The sequence below is a fragment of the Populus nigra genome, chromosome 8 (assembly GCF_951802175.1).
Source record: "Populus nigra chromosome 8, ddPopNigr1.1, whole genome shotgun sequence".
Classification (NCBI taxonomy): domain Eukaryota; kingdom Viridiplantae; phylum Streptophyta; class Magnoliopsida; order Malpighiales; family Salicaceae; genus Populus; species Populus nigra.
Window position 1 is genome coordinate 16358229 of NC_084859.1, and position 27552 is coordinate 16385780.

The 27552-nt window shown below is 33.1% G+C and overlaps 4 protein-coding genes across 5 annotated transcripts; 3 read left to right on the top strand and 1 right to left on the bottom strand.

Annotated features, from left to right (window-relative positions):
- The first annotated feature begins 611 nt into the window (after positions 1 to 611).
- LOC133702275 (uncharacterized) lies at positions 612 to 1269 on the top strand. Its single transcript, XM_062126586.1, has one exon. It carries the CDS (start codon positions 714 to 716, stop codon positions 1188 to 1190), a length of 477 nt encoding a protein of 158 aa, XP_061982570.1. The 5' UTR covers positions 612 to 713; the 3' UTR covers positions 1191 to 1269.
- Positions 1270 to 5177: 3908 nt separating this feature from the next.
- LOC133702154 (embryogenesis-associated protein EMB8) lies at positions 5178 to 10157 on the top strand. 2 transcript variants are annotated; one of them, XM_062126394.1, is made up of 8 exons: positions 5180 to 5676; positions 6431 to 6559; positions 6645 to 6776; positions 7544 to 7680; positions 7761 to 7858; positions 7966 to 8060; positions 8640 to 8693; positions 9752 to 10157. In XM_062126394.1, exons 1-8 carry the CDS (start codon positions 5266 to 5268, stop codon positions 9965 to 9967), a joined length of 1272 nt encoding a protein of 423 aa, XP_061982378.1. In that variant the 5' UTR covers positions 5180 to 5265; the 3' UTR covers positions 9968 to 10157. The 2 variants fall into 2 exon arrangements, with proteins under 2 accessions (XP_061982379.1, XP_061982378.1); XM_062126395.1 differs by lacking the exon at positions 9752 to 10157 and having other exon boundaries at positions 5178 to 5676; positions 8536 to 8694.
- Positions 10158 to 11166: 1009 nt separating this feature from the next.
- LOC133701978 (methionine gamma-lyase-like) lies at positions 11167 to 12243 on the top strand. Its single transcript, XM_062126167.1, has 2 exons — positions 11167 to 11547; positions 11869 to 12243. Exons 1-2 carry the CDS (start codon positions 11167 to 11169, stop codon positions 12241 to 12243), a joined length of 756 nt encoding a protein of 251 aa, XP_061982151.1.
- A 6747-nt stretch (positions 12244 to 18990) lies between these two features.
- LOC133700424 (cytochrome P450 78A3-like) lies at positions 18991 to 21510 on the bottom strand. The gene is made up of 2 exons (XM_062123944.1): positions 20443 to 21510; positions 18991 to 19844 (listed from the first exon to the last, which is right to left on the bottom strand). The coding sequence occupies exons 1-2, from the start codon at positions 21412 to 21414 to the stop codon at positions 19221 to 19223; spliced, it is 1596 nt and encodes a 531-aa protein (XP_061979928.1). The 5' UTR covers positions 21415 to 21510; the 3' UTR covers positions 18991 to 19220.
- Positions 21511 to 27552: the final 6042 nt, after the last annotated feature.

Consider the following 27552-nt stretch of genomic DNA (forward strand, 5'->3'; position numbering starts at 1 on the left):
ATTTTCAACTATTCTAATTTCAAAAGATAAAATTAAAAAAAAATTAAAAAAAGAATCATAACAATTTTTTTTTAAAAAAGCAAAATATTCCACAGTGCAATGGATATAGGTGAATAATGATTTCCCTATATTTTTTTAATTTTTTTTAATTTATAAAATTTAATAACATAATTTTTCTCTAAAACTAGTTTTTTAAACCATACGAGAAAAAAATAAACTATAAAAAAATCAAATTCAATAAAAAAAACATTCTAAAAAACCCATAAATTAGGGTAAAAAAGGTTATTTAGACAAATTTGCAAACCACACTAATCTAAAAAATAAAATAAAAATAAATTATAAATTTTTTTTAATCATCTCAATATTAAAAAAAAATCAATAAAAACAGTTTTAAAAAATCATAATAAAAAAATTAAACAAAAAAAATCATGTATTCAAAAATACATAAAAAAAAGTCAATGTGGAGAAAACTACAATAATCTACTTTGTTCTATAAAAAAAAAACTACAATATTTTTCCACGTAATTGAGTTTTGTCAACAACAATAATAATTAATGTGATGTGATTATTAACAATTAGGTGAACTATCTGCCGAATATCATCAACCTCCAGCCAACTACCCTGTCCTTTCCTCTTCATTTATCTATACCCCAACGCCTCTTATATCCTTCATCATTCGAAACTCTAAAACGCACAGCCAATTCCTGATAAAAATGGCAGGCTTGATCAGGTCGAAAGAAGATGAACGTGCAGGAGCAGAAATTGTGCATGGTCATGAAGAGTGTCATCGCCACTCCATAGAGCTTCTTGAAGAGCTAGGATTCCCTAAAGGTGTCCTCCCTCTGAAAGATCTTGAAGAGTGTGGGAGGGTTAAAGAAACCGGGTTTGTGTGGATGAAACAAAAGGCTCCTTATGAGCACTTCTTTGTCGGATCCAACACAAAAGTAAGTTATGCCACAGAGGTGACTGCTTATGTAGAGAAGTTCAAGATGAAGAAAATGACCGGGATTAAGAGCAAGCAGATGTTCTTATGGGTACCAATATCTGAAATGAGCATCGAAGATCCTTCGAGCAAGAAAATTCTCTTCAAGACTCCAATGGGGATTGGCAAGTCTTTCCCTGTCTCTGCTTTCATGACTGACGAGGAGAAGCAGGAGCAGCAGGAAAAGCTGGAGGAAGTCCATGAATGAAATCTAGTCCATCAATTCTTTTAACTGCTGTAGTCTTTCATTATGTTCATCAATAAACACGCTGCTGTTCAAGTTTCCATGATTTTTTTTCATGTCGTTTCTTACCTCAAGAAAAAAAATCGTATTGTGCGATCTCAGTTATTTTTTTTCATGTCGTTTTAATCAATCCTTTAATTTAATTCAGGGATTGATGAACTTCAGACCAGGCTGGGTTTTTCACGGCTGCGCCTTGGGTTATTGATTGATTAGGTTAAACAACTAGTTGGCAAGGTACGTAACGGGATGACACCATGAGCTTTCTTACAAAAACAAGTCTTAGAATATAGGACCTTTGATATCTAAGTTAATAAACATAGGAAGACAATACTACACGAGAGCAGAAGGTGTGAGAGAAAGAGCACGAGGTGTGAGGAGATGGTCAAGTGATCACGGTATGAGGAGGTGCTTACGGTGTTAAGAAGTTGTGGCCAAGTGGTGTTAACTAGAAAGTGATGGTGATAAGAGGCAGTAATGATCACGAAGTGGTAGTGATCATAACGTGGTGAACAACAGTAGGCGGTGGTGATCGGGAGGTAGCACTGACAAGAGGTGGTAGTTATCATGAAATGAAAGTGACCAGAAGGTGGTAATAACCATGAGGTGGTGACTAGGAGAGCGAGGTGGCGAATGAACTTGAGAATGTTCTTGAATGGTTTTAATCTAAACTGTTCAGACCCAAAATATTAATATTTATAAACCTTGGCTATATAATAGACTTATCAGCTCGCTGAGATTAGTATAATGATGGAAAGTTGCCTTATAATTAATAATAAGTAGAGAAAAATGAGTTGTAGGTCATTGTTTCATTGGTAGAGAAGTTAATGTTTGTTTTTGATCATGGTGGCTCGTTATGCTATTAATGGAGAGGTTTGTGGCTAATAAGTGCTATTTTATGGCAAGAAAAGATTGGTATCATACTAAGGAGCAAGTTGAGAAGAGTGAGCTTGTTAGTTTGTATTGTGATGTATGCTGGTTGCTACTGGGTCAACATGGCGGACAACCAGTTTAGGCTCAGTCAGAGTATCTTTAACGAGTGTGCTAAATTAAAAGCTAAATATTATAAAATATTATTTAACCTTTTTATATTTATTTTAAATATTTTGAAGGAAATGTTAAATAAAATTTTAAAATGCCTTTTCTCTCCGACAAATATTATTTCAGGGACACGAAAAAATAAATAAATTAAATATAATTATGTTAAAAATAATAATAACATCACACTTATTAAGAAAAAATAATACATTTGTTTTATTCACTTCAATATAACTGGTTTTTTAAATAGCTTTTTCTTATTAAAATATATATCATAAAATGTTATATTTATATTATTTAAAATATTATTTTATCAATTTAATTCTTTAAAATAATATTTTTTTTAGAGATGCTTTCATAGACCAAATGGTTCAGGAAATTGTCCGGTGTAAAGATGTTAGGCAATTTGAACCTAACCTAAACAATTTTTTTTAAAAAAATTTAATGCACCATTTTTTGTACCTAATTCTTTAAACTTTTATGGTTGAAAAACTTATACCCTATAAGTATAGGGAGACAAAATTATACATGTTGTGTTATCTTCACATGGCTTGTGTTGACAAGCATGGAAGAGAGATAAGAGTTCAATTAATTCGTTTGTTTCTCTTAGAGTGGAGAATTAATATTATTACCTAGAAAATGAAAATATTTTGTGATTATGAAAGTAGGTTCTAAGTGTAACGCCCCAAGTTTTTTAATGCACTTTGCATATTTCTAATAACTGTGTGCATGCAAATGGGTTTTTTTTTTTTTCATTGGTAGCTTTCCTTGTTCAAAATTATTTCCAGCAATCACACTGAAAGCCTCGGATTTCCAGCATTCAAATCCCAAAAATTTCAGCCTTGTTTTCCCTTTAAAAACTTGCAGAACAGGAGACAACATGGGTGCACGAGGAGGGGGAGCTCTCGACTAAAACTCACAAGTTGAAAACATTTGGTTAAGTTAAATTCATAAATTAGATTGTTGACTCCGTAAATTTTTGGTTTTTTCTAAAATATTTTTTATTTGACTAAATAAACACATAATATAATGATTAAATAAATAATAATAATCAAAGAAAAAAAAAACTAAAACATAAAAAATACAGTTTTATAAAACAATATGAATTACTATTGTATTCTACATTTTTTATGAGTATTATCCCTAAACCCTTTAGTTTTTACTAGTTATTTAAATTTTAACTCATGCTTTGCCATGGGCACGGGGCAAATATTTTTTTTTCCAATAAAAAATTTAAACATGCAAACTTTTTTGATATGTTTTTTTACATAAAAATATTAAATATAAATAAAAAATCTTATGCACCCATCTAATTAAAAAAAAATCAAGATATTTAATCTCACAACACGAGTCATTTACTTGGATGTATTCAATGATATTGTTTATCAAAATTATTTTTTTTTTATTTAATCATATGATATTAAAAATAAATATACACATGAAATTGATTAAATAAAATCAAAGGAAAAGAATATCACGCAAGATTACACCTATTAGAAATACTATCCGAAAATAAATTTTTTTATTTTTAAAAATAAAGTTCATTTATATAAAACATTAAAAAAATATAGATGAGTTAGAATACTCTCTTCAAAAATCAAATATATATACAATAATTAAAAAACTACCATTATTTAACAGAAGCTAAATACAAAAAAATCAGAGAAAAAGAGTATTAATTTGAATATAAATTAAAAAATTATTTAACGGAACATCTATAAAAAAAATATCAATTTTTTAAAGGCAAAATTATAGAAAAGCAAACAAAAAAATAGAAAGAGGTTAGACGCCCCTAGGTCTTGTACATTGCCTACTTAGAAAGAGCTCGTGTGAGGAACTTATTTTTTTAAAATGCAATTAGGATAAATAACATATTGTTCACCTTAATATTTTTTGAAAAAAATTTCCATACGGTGCATTATCTGGCTTTCCTCAAATTCTAGCTATCAAAATCGGGGTCTTTGATTTTTTAATCTAGAAACCCATTTTTAACCTAAAAGACCCTAAAAACCTTAATATATAGTAAATGGTCTTAAACAACCTAAAAAACCGCATAAAAACACAAAATCAACCCGAAATAAAAAAATTTCCTGATCTTAAATAAGTTTTTTAGATATTTTTTAGGTGAAAAAACCTAAGTGAAACTCCTTTCACCAAATAAAATTCGTTGACATTAAGATCAATAATTTTAGTTGCTAAAATAAGTGTCAAAATTGATCCTTTTTTTTACCACTAAGATTCAATGGCCTCTTTCTCTTATCTCTTTCTGAAACTAAAAAATAAGTTTTTATACCAAAATTAAATTGCGAAAAACATTAAAAGACCAAATGAGTATGATTTGGGAAGTTTAAGAACTAAATTGAACATTTTATAAGAACTTTGAACCCCATCTATTTTCAGTGTCTTTTTCATATTGGTCCATCTTCTTTTAATCTTGTCTTTGTTCAACAAAGTTGAATTAATTGTACTTTATCTTGGCCTCAAAAAGATCTAATTGTAAAAAAAAAGAATTTGAAAATCAAAATAAAAATAAAAATTATGAATAACTAATTCATAGTAAAATATGAAACGGTGAACAATATTTTTATATATATATATATATATATATAATTCTCATACCTTTTAGTGTTTTTTATAATCATCTTTGTAATGTAATTATAATTAATTATTTGATAATAAAAATAGATAATAGTAAAATTTAACACCAACTAAATACTAATATTTTTTTTAAACTATAATTAACATCGTACAAAACAAAATAAATTATAATACTTCCTAAACCAAAACTGAACAGATGAAAATACTTATTTCTTTTTTTTTAAAAAAAAACTCTTGCATTATAACATTAAAAAGGGGTAAACTTTGAAAATTGATTATATATATTTTCCCCACCTATAATCTCAACCAATCAATTTGAATATTCTGTTCCATCCAATGACACCTACTCCTTTGTATCGCACATGATACCGTCCACCCTTCAACAAGCTCCCATTTAACCACCAAAATGGCCAAACTCTCTTTAACCCCCATATCCACACTCATCTCCCCAGTCCGCCGCCACCGTCCACCGCACTCCTCCCTCCAAACCACCGCCACCGCCGCCACCGCCGCCACCACCACCACCAACAACATGCCTGACCAACACACTCCCCACCCTTCCCTCGAGATAATCGGTGGCGCACGTGACCTCTTTCTCCCAGCCTTCAATTCCTTGCACCGTCCTTACACTCCTTTCCCTCTTCTCGGCAATAACCGTCACGTCGAAACCATTTTTGCTTCATTCTTTCGTGCCACCCCTGATGCCAGGCTTAAACGTGAGTGCCTCCGTACAAAAGATGATGGTGCTGTCGCTCTTGATTGGGTCTCCGGTGACCACCAAATCTTGCCACCAAATTCTCCTGTTCTCATTTTACTGGTCTGTATGAATTTATTATAAAGCTTCTTAAACTATGTTTTTAATTTTTCTGTGGATAAATTTTCTGGATAGATTCTGTTTATGTATACTAGCAGTTGTCTTGTTTAGCTTATAATTGATAACGAGGTGAGAAGTTCGTGATTTCTTTTCTGACCTTTTGATATAATCATCAAAACCATCTGAAAACATTCGAACAAAAAGCTGAAAAGTCACATTAAAAACCACTTTGAAATGCAGTTCAAAAACATTACCAAACACAATCCTAGTTTATTCAAAGACACCGAGAAATTAATGCAATGACAATTTCCGAACAGATGTTTCAAACATTGTCAACCGGTACCTTTTCAGCAGTCTTACTAAAAATACTGATAAAGGCACCGACTAGAGCAATCAAATTTGTTTGTTTTTGTTGGTATGACTCTGTCATTTGGTGACTATCTCGGAACAAAAAAAAAAGATATAGAAGAGAAAGAAGGGACATGTCTGCGTGTCTTTCTGTTTAAAAACACATAAATTCACCCCAAAATTGTCTCAAGCACGGATTTATTTTTATGTCTTTGTCTCTGTCCCTCCACCCAAAACACATCTCTTTTGCATCTTTCTTTTCTGTTATCGGGATATTAACCAGACGCAACCTAAGTCTACGTAGTGGGGGCGTTATGCACGTTATAGATTGGAAGCAAAAGGAAATAAAGGTTTTTATATATATATATATATATATTAAGAGAGTTGTTTGGATTTGGTTATAATGCAGCCAGGATTAACAGGAGGGAGTGGGGATTCATATGTAAGGCATATGTTAATTAAAGCAAGAAATAAAGGATGGCGTGTTGTTGTTTTTAATAGCAGAGGATGTGGAAACAGCCCTGTCACTACTCCTCAGGTACAATTCTATGTGATTATTGTATTAAGGAGGAGTTGGTTTCAGTATGTGATCATTTTTACCAAGTAAAGGACTGATGATGCAGTTCTATTCGGCTTCGTTTATAGGAGATATGCATGAAGTGGTGGCACATGTTGGGGCTAGATATCCAAATGCTAATTTGTATGCTGTTGGGTGGTCTCTTGGTGCCAACATTCTTGTCAATTATTTGGCTCAGGTAAGTATCATTGCTTGTTGCTTTATTTAGTTTAACAACTTCACTGGAAATGTTAATTTAGTTTTTAAAATATCTGTGCGCGCGATAATTTTTAGTTCTTGCTAGAGAATATGGTGATGCATATTGTTATAGTATTTACATATTTTCTGCTCATTCCAACCAATCGACACCTTCCAAGTCCATGGAACATTTATGGAAAAGATGCTGTAATCCTCTTCTAACTCAGAAAAAAAACTGTTAAAGTTGAAGGTTTTAGTATAAGGTATGAAAAGTATTTGACTTGAGATAGCCATCAAGAACTGGAATGTTGAGATTATTACTTTTGATGTAGATGTGGAAACATAGGAACCAATGTGAAATGGGTGCATCCATTGGAAGTTGGAGAGGGCATTTATTGAGTACAAGTGATGCTTGAGATGGTTTGGCCATATCCAACATAGATCCATGGACACATTCAATGAAGGAAACAGAACTATTGGAGCTGATTCCAACTAGTTTGAGATTGGAGTTTAGTTGAGTTGTGATGGGTTACTTTAGGCATTATCGGGGCGTCGAGGTCGAGTTCAGTTTAAACTTTAAAGTACTTCATTTTTCTGTGTGCTGAATATTTTTTCTGTTACATTGAATTATGAAATATAAATTTACTGTATGTTGATGATGTATTCATAAGGAACGGCTATTTTATTTTAGCTTCCTTTTCCTCTTCCATATTCTTGCACTACTGCATTTATTTATTTATTTTATTTTTCATTGTTTATTACTTGCAGGAACCTCAAACAATAACCGGGGCTGTATCATTGTGTAATCCTTTCAATTTGGTCATTGCAGATGAGGACTTCCGTAAGGGCTTTAATGTTGTTTATGACAAAGCTCTCACAAATGCTCTGCGTAAAATTCTTAAGAAGTAATTCTGCAATAAAGTTCTTCCATCTCACAGCCAATATTTCTTCTTAGAGATGATATCATAATCTCCTTTTTGTGCAGTCATGCTATTCTCTTTGAAGATATGGGTGGTGAATATAATATACCTTTGGCTGCCAATGCCAAGTCTGTCAGGGAGTTTGATGAAGGACTAACCCGAGGTAGATGCTCCTCGTAGAAGCAATTCCTCCTTTTCTTTTATGATGGTTGTGTTGGAGGTTATTATGGTATGCCATCAGCTCACACAACTTTTAACTTCACTGGGCAGTTTCATTTGGTTTCAAGTCGGTGGATGACTACTACTCTAATTCATGCAGTTCAGATTCCATAAAACATGTTCGCACACCTTTGCTTTGCATCCAGGTATGCATCTGTGCCAATTTTGCAGATTACATGAACATCTTGTCTGATACTGTGCTGTAGAGAATTAATTGGGCATTGAACTTTTGGTCATATTTTGTTGCTGAAGCTGTGGTCGAGCTACATTGATATGTGATATTTTTGGAACTTCTGTCTTGTCTTGTCTATACCAACTAGGCTCCTTGTATGACTGCTTATTTAGTTCTGGGTGAAGGATTTACTGGGAGCGTGGATGTTTCTCTAACATATACTCACAATCTTACTTACCTGAAGCAATTGAGGACTTGACTTTTGGTTGTTTTTATTCACTATAAGGAGCTAAAAGCATTGTAATTCCCATGATACATCGAAGATTTTTTAGGAAAATAGATTTGCATGCATTGAATTGCGTTCCTTCTTTGATACTTGGATTTCAGAAAGTTGTGAAATTGTATTCAGATTTGGCTCAGCTTTGGATTTACTTGTAATTAATTTGCAGGCTGCCAATGATTGTGATCCTTCTTTGATACTTGGATTTCAGAAAGTTGTGAAATTGTATTCAGATTTGGCTCAGATTTGGATTTACTTGTAATTGATTTGCAGGCCGCCAATGATCCAATTGCTCCAGCCCGGGGAATTCCTTTTGAAGATATCAAGGTATGCAGGGCTCTGTCCCTAGAAGTCATGTAGTGCTCTTACCCCCCTATCTTGTATCTTTCTATATCCTTGCCTTTCTGGATAGCTATTTGTGCCATTTTTTACTTCTGCATAACCAGGTAAGGTACTCTGGTTCTACTAAATACTTTTAGCTTCATCAAGAGTCACAATTGTTAGCACACTATAATAAATTCATTATTTCTGCATGTGTTCTTTACCTGATCCAGTGATATTCTTCAATGGTCACCCCTTGTCTTCATCCACCATTTTTCATCTTTGTTAATTGTTTTATATGCCATTTTAAAATTAGAAGTCATGATACCTAAAATAACCATGGTTTGATTTTCTTCATCTTGACGTTCCTTCCCAAATGGTTTATCCTTTTCTTAGTAAGTATACAAAGGCCATTTTTAGATGGGAATTTTTTTTAGGTTGGGAATAATGTTGATCCTTCCTACATCTATAAAAATTTAAATTTGGTCCAGAATAAATTTTAGTAGTATTTTTAAGCAAGTTATCAAATATCCTGTCTGAATTGTTTGACTTGAAATGCTTTAGGAACTCTCTCGTTGGTCCTCAAGTTTCGAAGTTTACTAAAAATAGCCAGCATGTGGCATGCCCCATCTTTGCTGATTTTGGGTATTTTTGCTTATTAACACCATTTGAAAAAAATATTAGCGGAGTAACGCAAGTATAAAAAGTTTTGGTGAAATAACACAGTTTGTTACATGTCGTATACATGTATCAATGCTATTTCCTCAAAACTTTATTTCGTCAAAACTTTTTCAAACTGTGTTACTTTGCCAAAACATTTTTAAAAAGTGTTAATTTTTTTCTTAAAAAAATTCTTTAAAAAGATGCATGGTGCTAATTTTAGTGGTACAGGGCAGCTCAGGATTTTCTACCATAGTCTGCATTCACTTTCTACAACAATGTCATTGAACCATAAACCGCCCAATTGATCACCACCAGGGCAAACCTAAATGTTCTTTGATTCGTTGTGCATCCAATCATTTTGTCCGTCCACTTTTAAACAAGTACATGGCTTGCTGTCACAGGAAAATCCAAATTGTTTGCTCATCGTGACACCCAAAGGTGGCCATCTAGGGTGGATTGCTGGTAGTGAAGCTCCACTTGGGGCTCCTTGGACTGATACAATAGTGATGGATTTCCTAGAATATCTACAAAGTGGTGCATGTAAAGCCTCGGCATCGCATAGCGGCACAGAAGGCGTGCAACACTCTACCGAGGCCATGCATCACCTAAAAGTATAGCCCAGCAAACAGGACACATCCATGCTATCCAACAGTTGGTATTTGTTGGCTATGGAACCATTTTCAGTATACAATTGGAAATATAAAAATTCGATTATTTGAACTTTCTGATATCTCAGAATGTTGCATTCTCAGATCATGAATCTGTGATATTTATATACCTCCTAAAAATGACAATTAAATTTTATCACATCTCTTGTGTTTCTTTAATGTCATCTCCACATTTCTTTTTCTTCGGTTAATGAGGAAATTTCCTGTCATTAGAGTAAATCATCACTTGCACAGAACAAACTCACTGAGCTGCTATTCACCTTCATCAAAGAGACCTAACAATAAATTGGAAATCGGTTCAGATTTTTGTTGTCTCCACTCACTATTAGATGTTCAATTCAAGTCTCAGATTTCTGTGGCACTCTAAGCTACAAGCCCACAAAAGCTGTTTTGCATCTTATCCTTTGCCTTTCATAATGCAGGAACTACTCTGTGCTATTGTCATCGATCTTGCTCATGACCTTGCTTGGGAGCAATAGCTTCTTGTTTAAGAATTTAAATTGTCTCCAGTTTTTTTTTTTTTGAAAACCACATTTTAATCCTTCCAACTCTAAGTTTGTTGCTAAACTTGAAATGATTAGTAAGTTAGTTCTCTTCACCGATAGCGTTTGCATAAATAAATAAGCAGTGAGCACACATATAAATAAACAAAAGTTAAAATTACAAACGAGGATTATGAGTGTTTTAAGGAATGCTGAGATTGTTCTAAATAAATAAATATGGAGTGAGTAGATAGATAAATAAATAAACAAAAACAAAAAATATTGTCTTGCCATATGCCAGCGGGATCGAATGGAGGTTTTATAAAAATTCACTTGATGTATAGATATAGTAATACAGCTAACTGCCACAGACATTCTCACCAATGCTGGTGAAATGCCAGCAAGTGCCTACATTGTCTACATTCACTATACTAAAACAAGTCTAAATTCAATATCTTATAGCCACATTAACTTATAACCTCATCACAATTTACCAATATTTTCTTTCCTTTTCTTTTTTTTATGGTATAATTTAACAATATATTCAATAAAATTCCACACACATTTAACCCCCCCCTCTCTCTTATATATAGCAGCATAAATCCTCTTCCTCGCCAACCCATCTCTGCATATCTCTTTCTTCTTGATTTCTTTAGTGGTGTTGGCATGGCTGAAACCAAGAACCAACAAGGCTTTGTTTTTGCTGGCAAGAAAAGATCATCAACAGGGCAAGATGGTGATGATGATTGTATTGTTGCCAATAAGAAAGCAACGTTATCTACAGGCATGCCTTCCACGCAGGAGGATCCAGCCGCAGCATTAGCTACCTCAAGGCATGAATTTGGTGAACATGGTGGTGTTAACATGTCCACTGAGGCCTCTGCCACCTTCACTGTCATGGAGCCCGAAACCATGCGCCGTATGTTTTCCAGCGAGCTTGGTCCTGACCGTGACTTCTTCATATACAGCCGACACTTTAATCCCACCGTTTTAAATCTTGGCCGTCAGATGGCTGCTCTTGAAGGCACTGAGGCTGCCTATTGTACAGCTAGTGGCAAATTAAATTTTACGATTTAAGAATAGCGCTTTTCTTTTTGGTTCACAGTCGGCCAGCTTATGCATGATCTGACGTATATTTCTAGTAAGATATCTTGCCTGTTTATGATTCCTATTGATAATATGCTATAAATGGTCATACCTTTCAAGATTTGCATGTCCTAATTGCACAAATTGTCTTAATTACGTCACTTGAGAAGGCATATAAATTAATGTGTAATATACTGGTATATAAATTCATGAACTTATAATGGTTTAATTTTGGACAGGTACGTCTGCCATATCATCAGTGTTGCTACAACTTTGCTGTAGTGGAGGACGCATGGTGGCATCAAGGACTCTCTATGGAGGGATCCATGCATTACTCACCCATTCTTACCAAGGGCGTGTAACGTAACGACAACATTTGTGGACATCAATGATTACGAGATGGTGAAAAATGCAATAGTTGAAGAACAGACGAAAGTTTTGTGTTTTGAGTCCATGTCTAACCCAACTTTGATGGTTGCTAACATCCCTGAACTGAATAGAATAGCCCATGATAAAGGGGTCGCGGTTGTTGTGGACAACACTTTTGCTCCAATGGTTCTGTCCCCAGCTAGACTTGGAGGTGATGTGGTTGTGCATAGCATCTCCAGGTTTATTAGCGGCGGAGCTGATATCATTGCAGGTACTTTGAAAAACTGACTCTTCCCAATTCCAGAATTAAGAGTCCAACTTTCATAATTAATGTATTTCCATATTTGGCAGCCTAACAAAGATGATTTGTCGCAGTCCAACGCGAAAGGCGTTTGATGAGCAATGCCATGCTTGTTTTTTAGGTGAAGATGCTGTGTAATTTGGCTAATTTACTTGCCATAAATGGGAGAAAAGGTCTTTAACTTGTGGCAATGGAATTTAAAAAGTGTACCGTTGAGTGGCAATTCTTCTTTTCATAACAAGGAATGCGAATCAAAATTTGAGGGGATTTTTTTAGGCTTACAAAAATCTCTTTTAAATAAAAAAGATATAATTTACCGAAGTAATGGAATCTTTCCTCTCGTGAAAGATGAGCATGCCAACTTCACCAATTATTCATACCATACATTTTTCTTAATATTTTTTATGGTTTTGTTTTTGACATTTCAATAAGATATTTGAGTTTGATATTTCCTTCTGTTTCTCATGTGATTGTTTGTGTGATGTGTCCCTTATCTTGTTTCTTTGCGGATCGGATTTTTCTCCTCTCTTCTGTTTCGAAAACAAAAGAGGTTTTGGAGGGCTATGAGGGGCAGGCTACCGATGGTCCACATGCTAGTGGGTTTAGCACACGGTAGACACGACTGATTCCAACAATAGCCATATTCTGGTGTATTCCAAAACTTAAAACAAGAATTATTGCTAATGCATCAATGGAATATCCTCAGGTGCTGTCTGTGGTCCAGCCAAACTCGTGAATTCAATAATGGATCTTCAGCAAGGAGCCTAATGAATGCCAAGGTTGCCTTTGAATTGTCAGAGAGGATTCCTCATGCTTTGCTCTGGTAGTAGCACTAGTAGTGAAAGGAACAGGCACTTGCTGGCATTTCACCAGGATTGGTGAGAATGTCTGTGGGATTCATTGGAACTTTGGCCCAGAAATGGAGCCAATTTGAGAAGGCTTTTTCAGAAATGCAAGATTCAGGGTTACACAAATTAAAATTCAGTGTTTGATGACATTCATTTGTTAGTTGTAAGGCTAATATATCAATATAGTAATAATCTGTCCTGGATATAAGAGTATGGGACCAAGCACAGGCATCGAACAGAGGATGGTGAACTAGGAGGAGGTACTAAATAACTAGAGGCTGTCGATTTTCTATAGATTATAGGTTTTAATTTGGAGCAAAAAAGCTTGCATTATCTCCGAAGAATAAAAGGAATCCACTAAGATTTAGTTGTTGGTACCAGATGGAGACATGCACAAGCAGGTGTCATATAAACATCTACATCTACACATTGTACAAGCATCTCCCCAAAAAAATAAGTTTCGTAAGAAAATCTTAGCTCAATCTTGAAAACAGAAACGTACACAGACAAATCTGTATGTGATTGAACATTGAAGCAAACCAATAAGACATGGGGTGGTCAAGCTAGATGTTTGGATTCTTCATGTAGTTCATAGGCAGAGGACTTGTTCATATTAGGACTGACAAATACTGATAGAGGCTTGACAACATAAGTTACAGATACAGTGGAACATAACTAGAGCACACCTTTGTTTTGGGCCAACTATGGTCGGAGTTCCTCCCATGTAATGGAACTTTCACCGAGCAGTATCAATGTCCTTCAGCCCACCTGTTTTCACGTGCTATCAGCTACGTGTTTATGAGATGTGATTCTCTTATTTAAGGTGATCAGGAGGGTCCAGAAAAGGATCTCAAGACAAAAGATAGCTAGTGTTTGTTTATAGATATCAAGATCATATTGTTGGACCATGTAAAGCCAAGAAAAAATCAGTCTTTTCTTTCGAGTAGGATATGGAAATTAATTTTATTAATACTATTTTGTTGGGTAGATAATTAGAATGTCATTTCAAGGATTTGAAACGGAACATTTAATTTGTGTGGTGTAAAAGAGTGAATATATATGGGAGAAAAAAAATTTTCAATTTTTTTATATTAAAAAACACTTAAAAAAATCATTTACACAACAATATATTCATTTCTAATATTAAATCAGCCTTCAAAGATAAAAAACAAAAAATTAACCAAAAAAAAAAAAAATTAAGCCTCGATTTACTTTTTTCCTACCACATGAGTGATCAAAAACTTTTTAATTATACTTTTCTTATTCAATAAAATCTATTAACACTAAAATTAGTTTTTTTATTGCTAAAATGCAACTAACTATAACTTTCTTTATTTTTTCTTGAACTTGAAAGATTGAAATGTGAACAACATAAAATTTTGGATCAAAATTAAAATTTTAAAACTAAAAAAAACTAAAAAAGAAGTCTATGAAAAATATGTGGACTAATATGTATTTTTTCATGAGAATTTGAGATTGTCTAAGTAGTTTTTTCTGGTTGTTAAATTTTTTTTTTTTGAATCATGTTTTCATAATATAAATTTAAAATGTATCTAAATAAATTTACCCTTAATCAAGTTTTGAAATATGGTAAAAACCTTAAATTCTCAAGAAAAGAGAAGAAACACTCAACTCATGAAAAACTACAAACAACACTTGCAAGATGCAATTGAAAAAAAAGTTTGGTGATTGAAATAAAAAATTCATTATTGAAATGCACAATTAATTGTAAAAGAGTTCGAGTGGCGCCCAAAATAAAACCATATATATATATATATATATAAAATTGTAACATGGGCACTTGTAGAAAGGAGATAAAAAAAAAAAAAACTAATCAGCATGTAATAAAAATAGTTTTTTTTAAGGTAAATGAGGGGCCCAAGGCCCACAAAAACAATCAAATGCCACTGAAAATGATACCCAGCAATGTCATAAAACATAATAATATAGTAAAACAAATGTGAAAACATGTAGTTATGATAACTAGAACCATGATTTGTTCAATTATTTGGACTGAGGAAAAATGGGCTCTACCATGTGTGTTTTGACCTTTTAGAGGTTGACACATACACTCACTTAATTACGGTTCATGATTTTGATTGCAAGGGGATGCATGTAGGCTAGTAAGTGATTTTATTTAATTATTATTTATGATTTGCTTTTGTTTTAATGATTATTGGAGACATGATCATTATCATAACAAGATATCTTGCATTCAAAGGATTGCACTTAATCTAGTATGTTGTTGATATTATAAATACACTAATTAATGATTAATCATGAAGAAAAAAACCTATAACAAGAAAAAAAACAAACAAATTCCCATAAAAGATAAAGAAAGAGGGATTTTAAAAAAATAATTAGCACAGTAATTAACATAAATTGGCAGAATAACACCATTTAAAAAAAATAATAAAATAACATATTTTTAGTTTCTCATACTTTAAAAAAACAACAACTTGTATAACATCTCCCGCTCCACAAACCACATGTAATTAAATTATGCACAAGTCACTTGTTTTAGTTTCTCTCCATTTTCTTGGGAAATAAAATAGAGAGAAAAATTTAGCCACGAGCACACTGTTACTTCAACAGCAACAGCAACAGCAACTCAAGTCCCCGCCAATGGACATTCCCCTCCAAGCCAGCAGGAGGATCAAAAGACCCTACAAGAAATGAAGCGGTGAGGTACAAGGAATGCCTTAAAAACCATGCAGCAACTATTTGTGGGAAAGCAATAGATGGTTGTGGCGAGTTCATACCAGGAGAAGAAGAAGGCAGCCTTGAGGCCCCTCAAGTGCTCAACCTAATTTTAATTCATGTAATGATTTTAAACCGTGATATTAATTAATTATTGTGATTTAAAACTATGATATTTAATATGTATTACGGTTTTAAATCACAACAAGTAAAAAGATATTATTTCACAAAAATATTTTAGCAGCGGTGTTACTTCACCTATTTCTTAAAATTTATATGTGGATTACCCAATTTGTCGAGAAAGAAAGTTTCAAAAAATTCAAGATACCATACATTATTTATCATATATGGAAAATTCTTTAGAAAAACTCTGTTTATTTGATTGCAAAAATATTCAAATTTTTATTGAAAGAATTCCAGGAGAATATTTAAGCATTAAATAAAGATACGAGATTTACTATTACTAACTCGCATCAATTTTTTTACATATAAATTACTCTCTCGCTAATGCAGGTGCACAACTAGTTAATATAATAATTACAGACAAATTCTTTATTTCTATTATTATCTTAGTCCATTTAAGGTGACAAGTGAGAAATAAAAAAATATGTCTCATAAGTGTGCGCGTGCGCGCGCGCGTGAAAAAAGCCTAGGAGGCTCAGTAATGTATCGTGGATGAAGACTAATATTTGCAGAATATGTTTTTGCCCTCCACAGTACAATATAAAAGATAACAAATTGGGAGTTTCACAAGGTTTAATTGATATTACCAAATTAAACGGGTAAATTAATCGATCTCTTTACATTTTGTTTTTTACACAATAAAATTATTTATTTACCCTTAGAATCAAAGAAAATTTAGCTAGAGGCCAAATGGCATTTTTTCATCTTTTGTTGCATAATGAAGTTAGTTAAATACCCTTGAATTTTTATTTTATTGAACTTGTATTAGGAGTGTTTTCATCATTTCACTATGAATTTTTTTTTGTAAATAACAAATAGACCAGGAGTAATTGCATCTTTTAACATATATAAAATATATTTAAAAAGAAAATGTAGCTTGCACGTACCAGTTGATGGGAGGAGTTCGCATTATTCTAGCGGCATGTGCAGACTCCTCCAATGATCAAACACCACCTTTCAAGGTGATTTTAGAAGCAGTGCACCGGGATTTTATAGGTGGTTGGGCGCGTGTCGGCCACCGATTAGCAGTGTGATCTTGGTGGACTTTTTTCCTCTTCCTCCTCCTTTTCTTCTCCCCTCATTGGTAAAATACAAAAATTCATTTCATTTGTTTTTTTTATATAATTTAATCCTTATTCTTTTGATTGCTACATATTTTTCTTAAAATATTTTGTAGATTATTTTCTTTCTTCAATTTTATCCCTTATCATTTGATTTTATTTGTTTTTATATCAAATTTGGTCATCATTTTTTTATTGCTAAGTATTTTGCGTTTTTTTATCTTATATTGATTAATTTTTTTCTTCAATTTCATCTCTTGGTATTTGATTTTATTTAATTTTTATATCAAATTTGGTACTTATTCTTTTTTATTGCTACTTATTCTCTGTTTTTTTTTCTTTTGTAGATTAGTTTTTCTTTAATTTCATCCCTTATCATCTGAATTCATTTGATTTTTATATTAAGTTTAGTCCTCATATTTTTATTGCTACTTTTTTTTCTTAATCTTTTGTAGATTAATTTTTTTTCCCTACAATTTCATTCCTCATCATTTAGTCATCATTCTTTTAATTTCTATTTGTTTCTTTTTTATCCTTTTTCTAATTGATTGTTTTTAACTTTCTTCCATCAACATTTAATTTAGATTTATTTTTATGTTCAGATGTGGTCCTCCTTTTTTATTGTTATTTATTTTGTTTTACATCCTTTTTTATTGTCTCCCCCCCCCCCCCAAATTTCATCCCTTATTATTTTGTGATTGAGAATTTTACTTCTTTATTTTTATGGTTTATTTTCTATAGGGTTATATAGTTTAAGGCTCATGATTAGGGTAACGGGTTGGCTTTGGTTTTTTTATATTCTTTACTAATTTTTATTTTTTGTATCTCATCCTTCAATGTTTGATGTATTGAAAATTGGTCTTTATAATTTTTTTTATGGGGTTATCCCCATCATATGCCTATAATTGCAAGGTCAACAAATTAATCCGGGTTGACTCAATTTTTTTTTAAATAATATTTTTTAGCTTCTCCATTCGACATTAGGTTGGTTGATAATTGAACTTCGTTAATTTATTCAATTTACTTTTAGCAGGGTTGTTTTAGTATTATGACAAAGTCATAAATTTGGCATAGTAACCTAAATGGACTCGGGTTTTTTATAACTTTTTTCTTTGCTAGTTTTTTTTTCTAGTTTCTTTATTATGGCTGCATTTTTTATTCATGTTATTGAAATTATTTGGGCTTATCTAATTTAATCAAATCAATGACCTAAGTCTCGATTTGTTTTTGCTTCTTTGGAAAAACTCACGTCGCCTTAACATCCTTTTGTTAAGATGGAAAAAATTTGGGGCAACTCACGGCATTGTATGGAACACCTATCTAGCATAAAAACTATTTAATGAGATTCATTTATTAGCATATTTTTTTGGATTGATATTATTCTTTGATATGGATTAGCCTAGCGTATCAAAATATTGATGATCAAATGACCTAAGTTATCGAATATAACCTCATAGAAAGTAAATCGAAATAGACTACGAAGACTAATTCCCGATCAATCAAGTTTTGAATGGTAAAATTAAGAAAAAAAAGATCAAACAAGGAAAAAAAAACTCAAGTCAACTTAGTCAACTCATCAAACTTATGATCATGATAATGAAACTGTAATAATCTTGTAAAAAGTAAATTGAAAAAAGTTCCATCCCTAATAATATTTTAATACTATTATTATAAATAGTGTTATATAAGAAGGAGTAGAATAAAATATTCATGGAAAGTACATCTTTTTTTTTAATTGTTAATTAAGATGTGAATAATTCATATAGAATTATGAATACTGAATGATTTGTCGGAAGCTAATACGCTGAGTATTGAAAATGAATAAAGAAGATCGAACTGTGAAGAGTGGCCATTTATATATTAGTCGTTAGTGCGCCATTGAAATGAATCTTGAATGCTCTTGATTAATTTATGCATCAATGCCATTTATCTTCTTCCTCTGTTTGCCTAGCAAAGTAAAAGGCTGGATAGATATTATTTCTTCATCATCCACCGAAAGCACACATCAATCCTAACAAGCAAATACCCGAACCATAATTACGTACCTACACATATAGGCTATGAAGGGTTTATCTATAACTTAGTGAACGCGCATCACATCATAACATTTCTTCGTTGTCGTAAGCCTTTCTGCATCCATTTCCAAGCGAATCGGACGACGATGCTCGATGATCATCTTCTCCTTGGATTCACCTTGACTGTGAGTGGTTTGGCCATTTCACAAGACAACCTCAACACTTCAGAGAGGTCCACCGGCTCATGGCCACACCGCACCCACTCAAACTCATGCAACAAACTCCCAACCCAGAAGCTAACGGTGGCCAAACCCAGTGTCCTTCCCGGGCAAGTCCTACGACCCGACCCGAATGGAGCCAGCCTGAGGTCAGACCCTGACACAGAGAACTCCACGTCAGCAGTGACTTCCTTGCTAAAAAATCTCTCGGGCGAGAACTTTAGTGGGTCCACCCAAACTTGCGGGTCCCTTGTTATGGCCCACATATTAACCATAGCTGTGGTCCCCGCTGGCACATCATATCCATCAACATCAGTGTCCGTGATTGCTAAACGCGCCCATGACAAGAGTGGCCCCGGTGGGTGTAACCTTAGAACCTCTTTCACAACCGCCGGCAGGTAAACCATTGATCGTATGTCTGCTTCCATCAACGGCCTTGATCTTCCCGCAACTTGATCAAGCTCATCATGCACCTTTGATTGGATATCAGGGTGAAGTATCATCCTCGCTAGTATCCACTCTATCAGAACTGCCACCGTATCTGTTCCTCTAAAAATCATCTCCTGCATTATCAGACGATATAATTAAAGAAATTAATTAATGAAAGAGCACACATAGGGATACGGTGGGATCGACAATTAAATCCAAGAAAAGGAAGGAAGGAATATAAGCAGCTTGCAAATTCAGCTAAGATTCCACCTTCGATTCTTTTCTTTGCCCTATTTATATATAAGAAAAAAAACAACCAACATCATCGAGGGCAAATAAATAAAAAAAGCATCACACGAGAGAAAACATATAAGAAATATATATAAATGAAAAGTGATATTGTAGATTTTATTGGCTGACACAACAATTCTGATAAATATATATAAAGAGTACCACTTAAGGACTCGAATCTTGTGGTGCTACGGTAACATCACAGAATATATATTCATGTAAAAACTAGTTAAGTCTTGATCCATATATAAGAAAACAATATTAATGTCTTGCATCTACATATATGCCGCACTGATACTGCATCATCACACAGTATATATACAATCTCTTGTTCGCAGAGATATGCCACTCATGTATGAATGATAATAGCATTTCTCTATATATGAAAATCAGAATCTCTTAAATTAATTTGAGCATATATATATTTATATACATGCTTACCCAAAGAACAGCAACCATGTCATGGTCTGATAACTTGTCCGGTCCATGAAGAGAGAGCAGAACATCAACAAAGTCATTTCTTCTTTGGCCACTTTGGCCCTCTCTATGTTCTTGAATAACCCGGTTCACAAACCGGTTCACTTTAGGAACCAAATTGGAGCACCTGAACCTGATTTTTTGAAGGTCGAAATTTGCAAGCCAAGGTAGATGATCAGACCAGTTAAGCTTCCCTAGAAGATCATAACCTTCATCAACAAGTCCTCCAAGTTCCTCGATTTCATTATTTGATGTGCCTAGATCATATTTACGACCAAAAACTGAGCACATCATGTTGTTCAGTGAAGCTTTCCTCAGTATGTCTCGAACACGAAAGTAATCTCCACCTTGACATGCCATTACTGATACCATTTGAGAAGCAATATCGAGTCTCTGTGGCTCTGTAGAGCTGATTTGTTTAGGACAAAGAAGATGGGTTGCTGCAATTCTCCTTAGAGTTCTCCAATAAACACCATAGGGAGCAAAACCAATAGCTCTATTAAACATGAGCTGATAGGCAGACTCTTTAACTGGACGATCAGCAAATACTGAACTGTTCAAGATGTCTTTGGCTACATCAGGATTGCATGTGATAATAACCCTAGTCTCTCCCATGCTAAAAGCCATGAGTCTTTTTGCTTTAAGAGTCTTGGCTGCAGCAGCAAGCTTGTGGTGAGCCAAGTTTACCATGAGGTTCATGCTTCCTATCACTGGAAACCCTCTAGGTCCTGGAATCATCTTGGCTTTCGAGCAGGTTGCTCTTTTGAGCCAATATTTGCCCCAGGCAGGGCCTCCAGGGTAAACCCAGTAGCACAAAGCAATGGCTAGCCAAGCCAAGAAAAGAGAAAGAAGAAGGAAGATGGGGTCTAGAGAAGAAAAGGCTTTGCATTTGGAAACTAGAGCCAATACCCAAAAGCTGTCTATTTGTGTTTCCATGGAGACGAGGAAAAGGCTGAAAACTTGAGTTTTTTAAGAGTGTGAGTTTATTGTGGGTTTCCTCTTTTGGGTTAAACCATGAAGTGGAGGGGCTGCTTATATAGAGAAAGATCGAAGGATTGGGGGTAGGGAGAAGGGAATATAATAAACTATTTTTTTTTATTTTTTATTTTTTAAATACCAACTAGTACCTCTGATAACGGTTAAAAATAGTGAACTATTATGATATTATTATAACCGAGAATTCAATGGGAGTTAACGAAAGCATTCAATGACCGCCGCCAGTCATATAAACTGCTGCTGAAAAATTAAAATCAAAACATAATATAGTTAGTGTATATATGGATTCAGCCCCACTCTCATCTAAGATGCGTGGAACCACGCGTATGAGAGGTAGAGGCATTTACCTCATCATTCATATCATATATTTTGTTAGAATAATAAATGTTATTGCTTAGGGTGTCCTACTGGTATTTTATTAAAAATACTTAAATTTTTCTTTTATTATATATATATATTCCGTGAAAACAATTAATAATTGTTGTGAATCCGATTGCATTACTCTTTTTTTATTTGGAGAAAGATGAAAATTAATTATCCTATTCAACGGTAGCAGGTAGCTAGTGTCGAGAAGGCATTACCACCCGCCATGATAGCATGCAGTACTTTGCCGACGACAATTCGGCGTCCCGCCTCCCCCAGGCTTCTGTGAAATACACCACGCGTCTAGCCATGATAGCGGCCTGAATGGTGAAAGTATCCTTATATTTCTTTTGTTTAAAATAAATTATGTTCGATTTGTCTTAATCATTTGCCGTTAAGTGGAGGGATATAATTGTTTTTGTCATGTCGACATACTGGACAAAATAAGAGAGGCCACAGGATAGTCCAAGTCTGGTCATAGTCATTGCAATTGGGTCCTATTGTTGGTCCCAGGAGGTCAAAACCGTGGTTGATTTTTCGGAGATTAGTTTCGGTTATAGTACCAAGTTCATGTTCATTTTTATGTTTTAAAAGAATTTAACAATAAAATTATATTTTAATATATTTTTAAATAAAAAATATTTTAAAAAATTATTATCAAGATACCAAACAGACTCTAAGTAGTTATGATATCCACGTGATGCTATCATTAATATTTTAAATTAATTTTTAATGAAATAGTTTATGTTGGTGAGGTAGTTTTTGGTATCATGAAATATTTTAATGAAAAAATAAAAAGATAATATATATATATATAATGAATTAAAAATATGTCAACTAATAAATTATAAAAATAATTGTGAATGTTAAATAAAAAATAAAACGAGAAGTTGATTTTTCTAATAAGAAGCAAAAAATAAATATACATACAAATATTTTATAAATATAGGCTATATAGGGTCCTCCTAATTAATTAAAATAACATAGGTGCAATAAACTACCGAATATGTTTTTTTTTTAACTTTACACTACATTAATTAGATTCATATATAATTATTTATAAAGTAATTGAAAAATATTACCATAAAAAGCTCTAACCTTATTTAAAGAGCATGATATAATTGAATCATATTTTTAAATATTATTATAATTATTTATCTAAAGAGAATTTTATTTTTTAAAAAAAAAATTTAAGGGCCAAGAGAATGAAACTCAGGCATGCCTAGGTTACAAAATAAAAAAATTGTAACATATGCACTAGCTTGAACTACAGGGACCAAGAATGCAAAAATAAAAAACTTTAGGTACCAAATTAAATTTTTGAAAAATTTCAGGAAGAAAATTAAAATTTTAAATTGCTTTTTAAGGGAACAATGCATTGTATGGTGTTTTATGTCTTGGTAAACCGTGCACATATTATAATAAAATGCCTATGTCTTTTAGTTTATAACTAGATTTGCGCTTGCGCTATGTAGCGAGGCACTGAATCGTTCATTAACTTCGGTTGGTTGAAATCGAAAGGCAACTGAAATAAAGTTCATCGACAAAGGTTTGGAATGAAAGCAATGAGGTCAGTTAAAAATGAATTTTTATGGGAAGAAGAATTTTAACAAACATAGCAAGAAAAAGGCCAAAACCAGCAGTAAATGCATAAACAATACATTTTTTTAGGACGATCGTAGTTCAAGAAGCATAGATTTTCTTAGCGTGCCTCGCAAGTCTTGTTTGGAAAATTAAAAAAAGGAAACAAACAATGAAGCTATTGTTATGCGCATCCTTCATCTGAATCTGCAGAAGAGGCCTTGATAAAGGATTCTGGAGAAGAGCAAAAAAGGTCTAATAAAACCTCCACGAAGATCTATATATATATATATATATATATATATCAATTTGCAGAGTTGTGGCCACTTGCTGACTGTTCCTGCAACCAAATTCCAAATTAAGGATTCATAAAGAAAATAAATGGAGGAGGAAACAAAGCAAACAACATCATAATAACCTGGAAAAACAAAGCAAACAAAAACACATGGATATGAAGGGTTAAAAAGCAACTGTTTGGCAGGGAACCATGCATGATAAAGATAAAAAGAAGATCCAAGCATGATAGGAGAATAGATCAGAGGAAAATCAACATAGAAAGATGGTCGAGAGGCCAATGATTACTGTATCTTTAAGCTAAATAAAAGCAACAATATATTTATAAAATCAACACCAAACACATTGATGCGATGAGTGTGTGATTTGTTGGATTAAAAAATAATGAAAGAAAAGCAAGAGCACTGAATGTGGTTGGGTTTGCACAACATAGACTGACATCCGCATGTAGATCATGTTGACAACATGCACAAAAAGAAGTCCCAACTCAACTATGGTTGTTGCAACAACGAAAAGAAACTGGTAGGAGTGATGATAGCATGTAGACTTGAAGTCGAAATGAATGAAACAATAATTAACATATAATATGTAAGAAAAAATCCAACATAGTGCGAGAGTGTAGGCAACCGACTAAACATGTTCTTACACAACATATTTTATCACCAATTTATGTCTTAAAAGAGCAAACAAAGTAATGTAGGACAACCATGCTTATTTCTCGCAATGTAAAGCAAACTCAAACGCAGGGTAAAACAATGGTCACGACTAAAGTGATCTCATTAAAAAACAATGTAACAGAAAATGATTTTCTCGAAAGAAAATATGATATATAGTGGCCTTGTAAAATTTGTTGGCCCTGCGCAACATCAAGAAGAAGGATGTTATCACTAAACGTGCAATCACATTGTATAAAAAAGTGATAAGGTCTCTATCAGGTGCAAATGGCAAGATTTGAATGAAAATACAAAATTGTTCTGAGTAGGACTATATATCACATATTTTTTCACGAACTAAGCCCTAATTAAGCATGAAAAGGTGCCAGAAAACAACAGCAAAATACAATCCATTTGTGTGCTGGATGGTGGCAATGTCCATTGGCACTTCACTGCTGGCCGTGTTGTCTCTTCTAGTCTCAATGGTGAAATATGCCCTTCTTCTGAATCCTCCTCAGATGGGAGGTTCGATTAGACTTAATTTCCCAACACTGTTGTGGGGAGAAAAAAGGCAGTCAGGTAGCATCTTATGACTTGAGAACAGAAACTGAAAAGGTTAAAAGAATAATATGGTTGATGCGCTCTTTCTAAAAAGAAATTATGAGGCTGATATTTTGGTAGAGGAGCAAGATGCCACATATACATGAAGATAAGATAAAAAAAAAAGTTGATAAAGATTACAGGACTGCCAATCCACAGTATCATGCTGTGAAAAAGGCCATTATCTTTTAGCTTTTGTCATAATATTATAAAATGAAGTAAAAGATAAACAATTAATGAAGGGTTTTTGTTTTTTAATCTTTTAACTTTCACCTATCAAGAGTTTTTCAACTGCATTTTAGATGAATTGCTCACGTTTGAGCTAATTAATTTACAATAATTCTTTCCTTTTAATTTTCTTTTAAATTCGAATCTAAAATGACATCATCAGAATAAATCCATACACACAAACCAAATCTAGCTCTCACTTTGTTTTATACTTTTATTCCAAATTATATTTCTTAATGTTCATATATTCCTTGCGTAAAGCTGCAACAAGTGCCATCCCCAATCAAAGATTAGTGCTAATACCTCTCATTTCTTTTCTCTTTCTTTTTTCCCCAAATATGGATCTCCCATATCTAGTTACACCAAAGATATTTTTAGTTAATTGTCAAATTCCTTTTGATTCCTAGGAAGAATGATTCCTAGAGCACATGCAGTGCAGCAGCTAATGGTTTTCAGGCTGTGCGTACGCTCAAATAGTTACCAAGGAAATACGTGTTGGTATCTATAACCAAGACCACTATATATATATATTGAACAGTTTTTCACAACATTCTGCACTCCCCCGGCCCCAAGAACAGGCTTTTCGTGTATAATATTTGTTTGGAAAACATGAAAAACTGAAACCCCTATATATGGATATTCTCAGTCGACCCTTTGTATTTGTATTTAAAATTGTTTGGAAGACAAAATTCCCATGAATCCAATATATAGTTAAGAGGCATTTTTTAGATGTGTTTCTATGTTGAAATAACAATTTTAATTCAAAACTTTAATCTAATATACATTATTTGCTCAAGTGAAATGCTATTAAACTTAAGATTTATAGAGACCATGACCGTTTTGAACTTAATTTTATTAATTAATTTGATTGGATGAAATGAAGTGGCGGGATTGGATTAGCTAATAGTTTCGCCATTAATTAATAATATATTAAAAAATCATTTCAATTTATATAATTTAATAAATAATTTTATATTAATAAGTCAGCGTGATCATCGCTCAAAGTCGTCACTGATTGCAAGTGCCAGAGTAAGAAATTAAATAATATCAATCGCCACACTAGTGGTTTCTAAGCTGCAATAAAAAGAAATTGATTAAGTGAAGGTGCAGTTATGAACATGAAAAGCAAATCTTATTCGATCGATACAATACACTTTCAATATTGCTTTAGTTCTTTCTTTAATTGGTTTGTGCATCGAGCAACATAGTTCTAGCTAGATTCCTTCTCCATGCATGAACATACACAAAGAGAGAGGTTCTTGCTTTGATGATATATGGATTACACAACCTTGCATATTGTCATCGTGTGTGTGTGTGTATTATTGGGAAGTTGGCTAACATGATATATTAATTAAGATATTTGAAACTAAATTGAAAATATATAGAGTTTGCTCATATTTAAGATTAAGATTAGGATTTAATTGAAAAATATTCTATAATATAAATTATATAATGTAGAATATTAACATGTCAAAACTTATTGTAGGTGAATATCAAATTATTAATCTACTACCTAGTTGTCCAAAATTTTAAACCTAAAAGCCAAATCCCATATTAGAAGATTATAGGTTTGCTAGTGGTTTCTGCAGCGGTGTCTTGAAAAGTGAAATTTGGACCCGTAGAGGAGAGGGCCAGGAGATGTGAGCTTTGTATTAAAAACACTTGCGCGTGCTCAGACTTGTATTTTTTAAGTTTTCAGGCCTTGTGTTAAGAAAAAAATTCATTCTTTTGAGGTATTATTGTTGGAATTATGACAAGTTACTTGTATTGAGACTGTTTGTACTAATTGACGGGTAATTTATTCTTAAAAAGAGGGTATCATCATCATCTTTGACAACAACTGTTTTAGTTTCTTGTTTTAATTTGAATTCCCCAAGTGTTTTACATGTATTGTTTTTTATCTTATATTTATGATCTTATGTGTATGCTATTTTCTTAGTTATATTTTTATTATTCAGCAAATTAATCATTGTTTTTACAAAACAACTTCTAACATATGCATATTATATGATCCAGAATGGCAAATTTGATGCTAAAGGAATGAGAGCGGTTCATCAAGGATAACTCAGACAGCGTTTTGGTCGTATTTTATGAGTTCCTAGCTTGATGATTTAATTAGCGTTTAGTGGATTTGATTGGTCTTTTCCACTTTAGCAAATTAATTAATTAAAGCACACGAGATGATCGGATTCCTTTTTAAATCTAAGTATAATATATATGGTCATTAAAGGTGGTTTTGGAAGGTCTATATTAACTCAACTTGTTCAAAATGTGAATCTTTGAATGCTGAGAGATGCTTTTTCTTGCTCTTTATACTTAGATTTCGTTACCACCATCACGAATTAAAAATACTATTTTT